The 12,093-nt window shown below is 48.0% G+C and overlaps 1 protein-coding gene across 3 annotated transcripts in view; it reads right to left on the bottom strand.

The window, feature by feature from the left end:
- Window positions 1-10,991, bottom strand: part of Trub1 (TruB pseudouridine synthase family member 1) — a 95,434-nt gene extending 84,443 nt beyond the window's left edge. For 2 of the 3 annotated variants that reach the window (XM_085694153.2, XM_085694154.2), the window contains exons 1-3: window positions 10,715-10,991; window positions 8,803-8,901; window positions 1,345-1,400 (exon numbers count right to left, since the gene is read on the bottom strand). In XM_085694153.2, coding sequence (XP_085550279.2) covers window positions 1,345-1,400; window positions 8,803-8,901; window positions 10,715-10,943 — 384 coding nt within the window. In that variant the 5' untranslated portion in view covers window positions 10,944-10,991. The remainder of the gene's footprint in view (window positions 1-1,344; window positions 1,401-8,802; window positions 8,902-10,714) is intronic. The other variant, XM_085694152.2, reaches the window with a different exon arrangement.
- Between the last annotated feature and the right edge of the window lie 1,102 nt (window positions 10,992-12,093).

Genomic DNA, 12,093 nt, shown 5'->3' on the forward strand with positions numbered 1-12,093 from the left:
AGCAGGGTCTCTCCCTGAGCCTGGAACTTACTGTTCTGCCTACACTGGGTGAACAGCGAGCTCCCGGATCCCCTTGTCTAACCACAGGGTTACAGGCAGGTGCCACAGGCCAGCACCTCACGTTGGGAGCTGACGATCTGAACCAGGCTTCCATACAGTAAGCACTGCTGAGCCGCTCTCTGAGCAGCCCTCAGTGTCTCCATTTTATAGTTACCAAATAAAGCATATTTTCATTAAAAAGTACACAGTTAACAAAATGGTTCCATTTTCTATAAAAATACCAAGGCTAAAAAAACAAAACCAATCAAACAAACAAACAAACAGGCCTGGAGATGGCAGCTCAGCGGGTAAAGCCCTCGCTGTGCAAACACGATGTTCAAATCAAGCCAGGCACAGGGGCACGCATGCACACACACACACACACACACACGCACGCACACATCTTCAAGTGGGGTTTATAATCTATAAATTCCTCTCATCATTAAGAAATCCAAATATAGAATACTTAAAACTTTTTAGGCTAACTGTTCAAGTCATAGCCTTGTGTTTACAAGCATTGAGGTGAATAGGAAAGACCCTTGTCCATACAAATTCTACTTTACTTATTTCTCTCTTTATTTTAATGTTTGAGGCAAGGCTCTCTATGTAGCCCAGGCTGGCTCTGAACTTGTGACAATGTTCCTATGTCAGCATCCCAAGTCCTGGAATTGCAATCCTATACCACTGTGTCTTATGTCTGACAATTTGTTTTTTTTTTTACTGTGGTTGAGGGGCTTTAGATTTTTTTAAAATATATGAATGGTTCATCTGCATGTATGTATGAGTACCTGTTGTCCTCAAAAGCCAAGAGAGGGTGCCAGATCCCCAGGAACTAGAGTTACAGCTGGCTGTGACCATTATATGGGCACTGGGATTTGATCCTAGGTCCTTTATAAAGCAACAAATACTTGAAACCCCTGAACCACCTCTCAGTCCTCTGGGTTTTTTGTTTGTTTTTATTAATGAAATTCAGCACGTAGGTCACGGTGGTGGTTTGAGTGAGAATGGCCCCCACGTGTCTGAGTCCTTGCTCCTTGGGAGAACAGGAGCAGTAGAGGTCAGAGGGGTGGTCTTGTTGGAGGAGGTGCGTCACTGGGGGTGGGCTTTGAGGTTTCCAAAGACTCCTGCCATTCCCAGTGTGTTCCTTCCCTCCCACTGTGGTTTGAGACTGGAGCTCTGGGCTGCTGCTCCAACTGCCTGTGGCCAGGTTTTACTCCACCAGTATTGAAGCTAACCGTTCGGAGCTGTAAGTCAATCAGCCCCTTTCATAAGTTGCCTTGGTCATGATGGTTCTCACAGACCTACCTTGGACCCCGACAACATGCTGGTCAACATCTTTGTTCCTCTTCCAATCCCAACCACTAGGAAAGAAAGAAATAGTATGACAATCTCTTCTGAAGGCAAAGTTCATCACACACCTGCATATCTCGTTCATATTTACGGGCCCATGCAGTGCAAGGCTGTAAAGAATATGCATTTAACAGAATTTGAGGTCCCTATTAATCCAGCTAGAAGATGTCGGGCAACTAAGAAATTCTAACTAGGGAAAGAGAGAAAAGAGTATCTTCTCATTCCCAAACATTAAACACAGCAGCTGCCTAAGCCAGTCAACTACAGGATGGAGATTCAGAGCAGTCCCAAAGGATGCTCTGGAATTTTATATGGGTACCATAAAAAAGACAGGGTACAATTAGCCATGTTCAAGTGGGCTGATGAAATCCTGACAGGACTCATTACTAAACAAAGCAAAAGCCATCATCGTAGCTAACGAACCATTAAAGATGATTAGTAGCAGGCAGCACACAATCAAGAAAGAGAAACATGGCTAAGCAGCCAACAAGAAGAAAAGAAGCTACAGCTGGAACGAGGGCCAGGAGAACCATTTCTGTCGTCCAGCCCAGCCAGTCCTGCCAGTCCAGCCAGCCCAGCCAGCCCAGCCAGCCTAGCCAGCCCAGCCGGCCCAGCCAGCCCAGCCGGCCCAGCCGGCCCAGCCGGCCCAGCCAGCCCAGCCAGCCCAGCGCGGCGCTGTCCTCTGCTCTCAAACTTGACTCGTTGTTGTTGGACCTTCCTTACAGTGGCTTTACTTTAAACCACCAGCAGCCGGCCACTATGATCGTATTCTGTCCCCCAGACAATGGCTCGTTGCTGCCATTAAAGGTAGCTCTAACTACTAAATCTCTATCTTTCTAATACAAGTCAAGATTCAAAATCTAGGGTGAAAACCTGTGAGCTCAGAGAGTTAGAAGAGCTAACTTTCTCTCTTTGCTGGTGTCCTGCAAACACTCCCTTCTACACTGCCCCTACTAAATAGAAAATAAAAAAAAAATTAAAAAACAACAACAAAAACCCTACACTAAGCACCCCCCTGCTACTCCCTGTCATTCAGTTGCTAACCCCACCTCTCTGAGCCCAGGTTAATTTTATTTAATTAATGCAAATGTAACATATCTTTACATAGTTAATAAACACAGCATTAAGAAATGTAACACATCATTGCCTGGCTAACAAATAGTACATAACTTATCCTTACACACCACAGCTCACCAGGGATATTAGAGAGGATTTACTAATTGTTTTATATAAGCAGGCAATTTTTTGTAAGGATCCAAGTATTTACTGTAAGAATATAATGTAATTGTACAATTCAGAATTCAGAGGAAACAAAGCGAAATGGCTGGTAAGCTGAAAAAGATCATCTTCAGTATTTACAGCAGTTTACCATTAATTTCCACTCCGACTTTCCATTCATCACTTCATTCAATCCCTGTAAGTTACATCGTTACCTCTACCTCAGAAGTGAAGAGACTCCTAATCTACATGGGAAGTAGAAAAAGACAGGATTTCCTGAGTAAATTGGGAGCATGGGGATCATGGGATAGGGTAGAAGGGGAGAGGGGAGGAAGGGAGGAGAGTGGAGAAAAATAAAAACAATAAAAAAATAAATAAATGAAAATTTAAGAAAAATTAAAAAGTGAAGAAACTGAGGCCTGTAGAGACTAAGAATGCTGGCCAGCTTCTCACAACTAAGATATACAGGGGGAGTTGAAGGTCACACCAAACTGTGTGGCCTCCTCAGCTCTGCCACCCCCACCCCTCAGCCCTGCCACGCCCTCCCCCTCAGCCCTGCCACCCCCATCCCCTCAGCCCTGCCACCCCTCCTCCTCAGCCCTGCCACCCCTCCTCCTCAGCCCTGTCACCCCACCCCCTCAGTCCTGCCACGCCCTCCCCCTCACACCTGCCACCCCCTCCCCTCAGCCCTGCCACCCCTCCCCCTCAGCCCTGCCACCCCCACCCCTCAGCCCTGCCACCCCTCCTCCTCAGCCCTGCCACCCCCACCCCCCTCAGCCCTGCCACCCCCACCCCCTCAGCCCTGCCACCCCCCACCCCCTCAGCCCTGCCACCCCCACCCCCTCAGCCCACACACTGCACATCCACATCCCAGCCGTCCTCTCCAACCCAGACCACCTCATAACCGTTTCTGAAACCCTCACTGTACACACTACACAGCTGACAACAAACCTTCAAGCGGCCCAGCTCCTTAGTATTCAAAGCTCAACCTGCAAAACAGAGCTCAGGTCTCAACTCACTCCTGAAGTCTACCCCAGGTCCCCTGACCTGTTGGGGACCAGCCTCCACAAAAACACTCCTTGCCAGGGTAGAGGTGGGAATTTAGAAATATGGTTAAAGAATACAAAGATGCATGAAAAATAATAAAACAGAAACCATAAAATAGTACTGGGAGGGCATTCCAGTAAATACTGAAATCATTCACTTTTGATTTTCCATACACTTTTATACTCAATACAGAAGGGGGAAAAAGGCAAAAAAGACTCCTTTAACATGATACAAAGGACAACTCGAACAGTTAACTGCTTCAACACTGTGAGACATCAAGTCATTGGCATCTGTTGTTTAGGCAGTAAAGCTACCCTAGATCAAGTATCCCGAAGGCAGCCCTTCCGCAGGTAACTTCCAATTACAAAAGTAGGAGCAAAAGTACGCTTGTATATCCTGACCACCTGTCAGGATGGAAATAGGATCATAATTTTGGGCCTCCGCACTGAACACACACGCCACTCTCTGGGATTGGTCTTTTGTCTCTCAGTACAATCATAATAGTTCAAGAACGAAGGTCAGAGCCGCCTGCCTTCAGTAGCTCTGAAGAGCTCAATGTTCTTGAAATGGCAGCACTTGCTAATGCAGCCTAACAGGGAGACAAACGTTGTCAAACGTTAAGAGGGCAGCCCTCACATGCAGAAGCCTCATTCAGACCCCGAAAAGTCAGCACAGGAGACAGGAAGTGCAGTTACAGAAGGCAGAGGCAGGGCCTGGGAAACGTGGATTGTAGGTGCCATTTCTCTGTGTCCCAGCAGCTGCCCCCAAATAACCACTCAGAGACTTAGTATTAATTATAAAAGCTCAGCCGATAGCTCAGGCTTGTTACTAGCTAACTCTTACATGTTAAATTACCCACACTTCTTATCTACCCTCTGCCATGCAGCTGTACCTTCTTTCAACACGGCACATTCACCTTGCTTCTCTTTGTGTCTTTCCCGAGACTCATTTGCCTCATCTGTGAACTTCCCATGTTGCCTCTCCCACATCTGGCTCCAGACTCCTCAAACTCCACCCCCTTCTTCCCAGCATTCTCTCTGCCCTGAAAATCTTGCCTAGCTATCAGCCAATCAGCTTCTTATTAACAATGAGAGCAACACATCTTCACAGTGCACTGAAGGATTATTCCACAGCAGTGGAGTACAGGCTGGACAAAATACAGGCTTTTCTCACAATTACTACCCTAGTTTCCATATTTTCTTTCTTCACCGAAATGTTTTATTGAAAAAAAAATAATTATCTCAAAGCTAAAAAATAATTATCAAAAGCCAGCACACTAGTCTCTGGTTATGGAGAGGGCACCATCTGTGGACGGGTGAGGGTGCTATGCTGCATTTCCAAAGCTTTCTACACTTGGAAGCTCACAGCTATTCATCTAATTCCGTAACACGGCCTCGAGCAGAACCATTACAGTCCTCGGAGTCACTCAGTAACCAAGCAAAGGCAAGGTGCTAGCCCTAACCAAACCAGCCCTATAAAACAGCTCTGCTAAGGACCTCAGTCACCTCACTGGAGAACTGGTCACAACTATATTTTTGCTGTTACAGAGACATGAAAGACAGTGTTTACAAAGTGTTTTCACAGTTTCTTAAACTATCGAGAGATATATTTCTGTTAACTAAATATCTTCAAAAAAAGAAAAAGGATAGAAAACCACAGAGCAAAGACCAGTTTTAGAGCAGGCCTGGGCAGGGACTGGAGAGATGGCTCTGTGGTTAGGGGCTCTGGCTGCGCTTCCAGAGGACCTGGGTTCAGTTCCCAGCACCCACATGACAGCTCACAGCCAACTGTAACTCTTTGCTGCTGTACACGTGGCTGAATGCAACCCAGCGCTGGCTTCCAGGTCTCAGGCCAGAAATCTAAAGCAGGTCACAACAGGCTGCGAGAGTGACCACACATCCGTTTGAAACGCGGTCTGGGGACTGCGTGGCTGTGCTGTGACTGTGGTTCTCGGGGAGAGAAGCCAGAGCTCAGCTTCCCCAAGGGAATGGCTGGTCTTTTCCAGCTCCTAAAGGCTGCTTACACTCTTGGCTCCTGTCTGCAGACTGACTTTTCACCTTAGGTCTTGAATCTGTACCATGAATACAGAAAGAACGCAGTTTCTAAAATGCATAAAATACTTTCCAGTAAGACAGCAGACTAAAAGGTGCCCTGTGTGACAAGTAGCAAGAACAGAGTCAAGACAGGGAAGAAGGTTAGGGTGAGACAGAAAGGGAGAAAGAACACAGGGACGTCACAGAGGGATGAAGGGAATGGCGGGACTCTGTGGGGGGAGGGGAGGAGTGCCAACCATCACCCCCTCCAGCCGTACGCTCGCTGGTAGGGGAAGCAGAAGCCTGACCTAAAAAAACAGTACATAAACCAAAGGAAAACACAACCCTGACATTAGTCACAGGAAAAACAAACACACAGAGTCAGCCAAGGAAAAACAACCCAGCAAGTCCACCTGAACCCCAGCCCAGGAAGACTGACTTGGGCCCAAAATGAAGCGTCTCGAATTCCTGGCGCTTCCTCCCCTTTCCATCAGGGCCTTTATTTTATCTTCTCAGAAGAGCTTTTATGGGGCTGGGTGTGGTGGTGCCAGCCGTTAGTCCCAGCGCTCAGGGTTAAGTCAAGCACAGTGCCGTGCAGAACATAAAGGTTTGTTTCTAGTACGCGGAGATGGAGGTGACAGAAGGCCTGATATAGGCAACCCTGCGCCTTCGGTGCAATCTCAGGAAGCCTTAAAATCCACACTAACCTGTGGGCATACACCTTAACAGTCCACAAAGGTAAGACTTCAGAACCTCTACTGAACTTTTAAAACAGGACATTTAAAAGGACAAATGATTTTTTTCTCCTCTCAACTGATACTCCCAAGTTCCTTCCACAAGCAACTGAACCTATAACTCTGTGAGAAACAAAAAGCTTCCCCTCAAGAGCTGTCGGGTTTCTGTTCTAGAGAGAACTATCTGAGATTGCATTAAATACAGCCATTCCCCCAAAGCTGTACTAAAATTCTCAGTAGCCCCACAACTCTCCCATGCCCAAAGACTGGTAAATAGCTAGGACTTATTATTTATAGTGTATTTATGACTTAGTGAGATTAAATCCCCAGTCCGGCTTCCTTGACCTCTCTCCCTTCTGCTTAGGGGACACGCTTGACCCACTATTTCAACAATAATGAAATATAACATCACATATACAAAGCTTCTCTCAGGGAAACATCAGAAACATAGTCAAACAACGCTTTATTTGGTGTTTAGAAATGGTCACCTGGCACCCTGCCTGTGCGGTAGCACAGAATTCCAGATTCCTAAAGGAATGCAGAAGCCCACAGGGTCAAACAGCAAACAGTTTATGACAGAGGAAAGGGAGCAATCGTTCCTATAATCCAAGTCCCCAGACAGCGGCCATGCCCACGCCTTCCTAAGCGTAACAGTTCCATACATGGTGCATTAACTACTCTTCTTGAATTCAAACCTTTGCTCAAAGCCCAGCACACGTGGAAGAGGTGATGGTGCTCTGTGCTGTGTGTGCTCTGTGCTGTGTGTGCTCTGTGCTGTGTGTGCTCTGTGCTGTGTGTGCTCTGTTCTGTGTGCTGTGTGCGTTCTGTGCTGTGTGGTTCTGTGTGTACTGTGTGCTGTGTGCCGTGCGTACTGTGTGCTGTGTGTACTGTGTGTACTGTGTGCCGTGTTTGCTGTGTGTACTATGTGTTGTGTGTACGGTGTGCTGTGTGTGCTGTGTGTACTGTGTGCTGTATGTACTGTGTGCCGTGTACTGTGTGCTGTATGTACTGTGTGCACTGTGTGCCATGTGTACTGTGTGTACTGTGTGCCGTGTGTACTGTGTGTCGTGTGTGCTGTGTGTACTGTGTGTCGTGTGTATTGTGTGCCGTGTGTACTGTGTGCCGTGTGTACTGTGTGCTGTGTACTGTGTGTGCTATGTGTACTGTGTACTGTGTGTGCTGTGTGTACTGTGTGTCGTGTGTACTGTGTGCTGTGTGTGCTGTATGTACTGTGTGTCTTGTGTACTGCGTGCTGTGTGCGCTGTGTTCCGTGTGTACTGTGTGTCGTGTGTGCTGTGTGCTGTGTGTACTGTGTGCTGTGTGCTGTGTGTGCTGTGTGCACTGTGTGCTGTGTGCACTGTGTGCTGTGTGTGCTGTGTGTCGTGTGTATTGTGCTGTGTGTGCTGTGTGTACTGTGTGTGCTGTGTGTCGTGTGTATTGTGTGCTGTGTGTGCTGTGTGTCGTGTGTATTGTGTGCTGTGTGTACTGTGTGCCGTGTGTGCTGTGTGTACTGTGTGCTGTGTATTGTGTGTGCTGTGTGTAATGTGTACTATGTGTACTGTGTGCTTGTGTGTACTGTGTGTACTGTGTGCTGTGTGTACTATGTGTCGTGTGTACTGTGTGCTGTGTGTACTGTGTGCTGTGTATTGTGTGTGCTGTGTGTACTGTGTGCTGTGTGCTGTGTGCTATGTGTACTGTGTGCCGTGTGTGCTGTGTGTACTGTGTGCTGTGTGTGCTGTATGTACTGTGTGTCGTGTGTACTGTGTGCTGTGTGTACTGTGTGCTATGTGTACTGTGTGCCATGTGTACTGTGTGCCGTGTGTACTGTGTGCTGTGTGTACTGTGTGTCGTGTGTATTATGTGCTGTGTGGTTCTGTGTGTCATGTATACTATGTGCCGTGTGTACTGTGTGCCATGTGTGCTGTATGTACTGTGTGTCTTGTGTACTGTGTGCCGTGTGTACTGTGTGCCATGTGTACTGTGTGCTGTGTGTGCTGTATGTACTGTGTGTCGTGTGTACTGTGTGCTGTGTGTGCTGTGTGTCGTGTGTACTGTGTGGCATGTGTGCTGTGTGCCATGTGTGCTGTGTGTCGTGTGTACTGTGTACCGTGTGTACTGTGTGCTGTGTGTGCTGTGTGTCGTGTGTACTGTGTGGTACTGTGTGCTGTGTGTACTGTGTGCCGTGTGTACTGTGTGCCATGTGTGCTGTGTGCTGTGTGCTATGCACCACTCCAGGGCTTCCTAGAAGAAGCACTGTAAACACAACGTAACTAGAACCCTCCAGGTGCACTGCAGAGCCAGGGCTCCAGACGATTGGATCAGCATTCCCCAGCACTCCTGGTGCTAATGGAGAGTGCTATTAACTTCCTTCGCGCTCTTACCCAGGACTCCTTGTGCAGCACTGTCCAGTGTCCCTCCGTGTCCAATTTTCAATGTCTGCTTTTGCCTCTTGTGCCATTCCGGGGAAGGCATTCCAGCTTCTACAAGAGTGGTTGGGATGAAAAGAGCAATTACCAAGACAAGTCAGGAGGATGAGGAAGACCACATGATCTTTTCCAAATAAAGACAGTCCAAGTGTAAGGCTGGGACCACTTAGAAGGTGCAGCAGGCTCAGTGTGGTGGTGCACGCTTTTAGAAACGAGTTTGAGGCAAGGACTGTCTAAAAGTGGGCTCCAGGCTAGCCAAAAGCACTACCTACCTACCTACCTACCTACCTACCTACCTACCTATCATTTACTTTGTGTAAATGTTTTGCTTGCATGTATACCTGTGTGTCATGTACACACAGTACCCAGAAAGGCCAGAAGAGGGCATCAGAGCCCCAGGAGCTAGCGCTACCCATGGAAATGAGACCCCAGTGGCTGCTGGGAACCGACCCTGAGTCCTCTGGAAGAGCAGCCAATGTTCTTACCTGCGGAGCCATCTTTCTGGCCCCAAGGAAGACAATTTCAAGCGAGTGGATATTTACGCTAACTCAGTGAATTCTAGGACTATCCCTATAGTTAGAAAATGACAACAGCTTGGCGCTGGCATATGCTGTTAGTTTTAAAAGTCCTCAGTTAACCCCTCTAAGTATTTCCAATTTCCTCTGTCCTTCCTAACTTGGAAGCACATCTCGTACCGGGCTATGTCTACCTGCACTGAGCTCTTGACCTGGTTATATTTGTCTACAGGACAGCAAAGATACGGTTTCATGTGAGGATCAAGTAAAACCCAGGGTAAAGGGCTCACCGTGGAATCATGAGGACTGGAGTCAGGACCTACCTCCAGCACCCACATGAACACCACATAGCACTGACGCCTGATCCCCACGCGAGGGAGCCACACTGGTTGTTCCTTGGAGCAAGCTGGGCAGGTAGACTTGCCTAACTGGCGAGCCCTGGGTTCAAGAGAGGTACTCTGCTTCAGCATGGAAGATGGAAAGCCATCTCTGAAGATGGTCGTCATCACCTCAAACCCACATACACGCACGTGCACACACACACAGAGACGCGAATGCACACTACGCATATGTACACATGGAAAACAAAACTAAGGTTTGTTTTTTATTTGTTGTTCCTGCCACAGTTTTAAGTGCTCTACTGGGCTTTTCTGACTATGTTTTTCTAACATTTTTTCCGGTACACATGAATTATCAGGAAGAGTGCTTAGAAAAGCCACCAGCTTCTATTTTAATGTCCCATAAAGTACTCACACTAGAACCTGGAACAATGCTTTAAGAGTGCCATTTCCCCAAAATATCCCCGGAGTTCAGAATCACAACCTCTGCAAATGTGGGGATTAGGAACCTGTATTTAATTAAAAGATGAATTCTCGCGCCTGCTAAACGGTGAAAGATGATATCCTAAGTCCTCGCTAACTCCATCTATGAGCTTTTCAAATATTTTAAGTTAGCAACTTGGGGATTGAAAGTCAGCGCTTCCTTTGGTGGGACTCATCCACAAGAGCCAAACACCCTGGGAGGAATCGAACTACAGAGTTGGGCTGCACGTGGGTGGAAACTTGTGTGTGCAAGGTGGGCCCCAACCTACACACACATACTTCTCGTGAGAAGCTCACGTGGCCGCTGTTGTAAGAATCTGCGCTTGATAAGTTCAACCCGAGACGTCCTGGGTTTCTGTCCTGAGAAAGTTAATTCAACAGTCGCTCTTTTTCTCTCTTGAGCCGTGAGCGCGCAAATTAAGTCAGTGGGTAAATAAATATAAACAAACACTAAAATAAAATTTAAAACCCCAGGGCGCTTGCCCAGCAGCGGAAAACGCCGCAGCCTGGTCCCTACCCGGGCTGCAGTACCTGCCAGCAGCTTCTCCTTCAGCCGATTCAGCAGCTCGGCTGAAGTGGGCCCTTTGGGCTTGTGCACGGCGAACACGCCGCTGAGCGACAGCAGCTTAGCAGCCAGGGCGGCCTTGGAGACCTGGGCTGGCGATCTGGGCCGGGACGTTACCACTGCGGCTGTTTCTGCAGCATCGGGGTCTGCGTCGGCAATCGGAGGAGACGCCACCTCTGCCTCAGCAGCTGCCATGCTTTCACAGCCTGCACCCACTACCGGGAGGCGCACACCGATGACCCACGAGCTGCAGCCTGCTCGGCCCTCCTTTCTCGGGCTGGGCCGCAAAGCCCTCTGGGAATTGTAGTCCGGAGACTCTCGGTACTGGCCAAGGGCTTGCTGTGGCTGCTCAGGGTGGCTGCTCAGGGTTTCCCTAGAATCTCTCCTTTATCTTTATTTCTGAACTGCTCTTAGTTCCTGAGGTAGGGGACATTGGAGTTGCCGTTGTAAACTACCCAACACAAACACCCAACTTGTGAAACTCAGGTGAAGGATACACTTCCTGTCCCATGGGCACCCTTCTACAACTAAATCGCCCCCAAAACCCTACGTTCGTGTGTGTGTGTGTGTGTGTGTGTGTCTGAGGTGTGTGTGTGTGTGTGTGTGTGTGTGTGTGTGTGTGTGTGTGTGTGTGTGTGTCTGAGATATGCCACTCACAGGCATTTGACAACTTGGTCCCCAGTTGAAGGCTGTGCGGACACAGTTTAGGAAGTGTGACCTTGCTGGAGGATGTACATCACTGCAGACAGGCTTTGAGATTAAAAGCCTTGTGTTACTTAACACCCAGTTTTCTCTCTGCTTCCTGCTTGTGAAGCAGATATCTTGTGAAGAAGATATGGGCCCAGCACCCTAATTCAGCCTGCTGCTTGCTACCTTGCTTCCCCGTCCTGACAGACCCTTATCAACCTAGAACCATAAACCTAAATAAACTCTTTCTTCTGTAAATTGCCTTGGTCATGTGTTTCGTCACAGCAATAGAAAACTAACTAATATACCAGATCTCAAAATAGTCTCCAACAAACTGAAGTCTCTAACATTCTAGATAAATTGTCTTGTCGCCGTCAAACACCCATGGTTCACCAAAGGTTGTTTATGAGTAAGATTTGTTTTTAAAAAATCCACCAGATCCAAGTATAGTGCTGGGTTCCCCCATGGTTCCTGGGGCCTCTGCAATGACCCCCAACATAGACACACAGGCCTGGGGACGCTTTTTCTTCCCAGAGGTGTCAGTATACTCTCTTCTCTGGAGTCACGGGCAGCAGGGCACAGAGGCCACTCTGAGGCCTTTACAGTCTGAGTCTCCAAACTGAGACCCAGAAAGGTGTTCCTGACAGCTCAGAAGGTA

This window comes from Myodes glareolus, chromosome 7 (assembly GCF_982192425.1).
Source record: "Myodes glareolus chromosome 7, mMyoGla1.1, whole genome shotgun sequence".
Lineage (NCBI taxonomy): Eukaryota > Metazoa > Chordata > Mammalia > Rodentia > Cricetidae > Myodes > Myodes glareolus.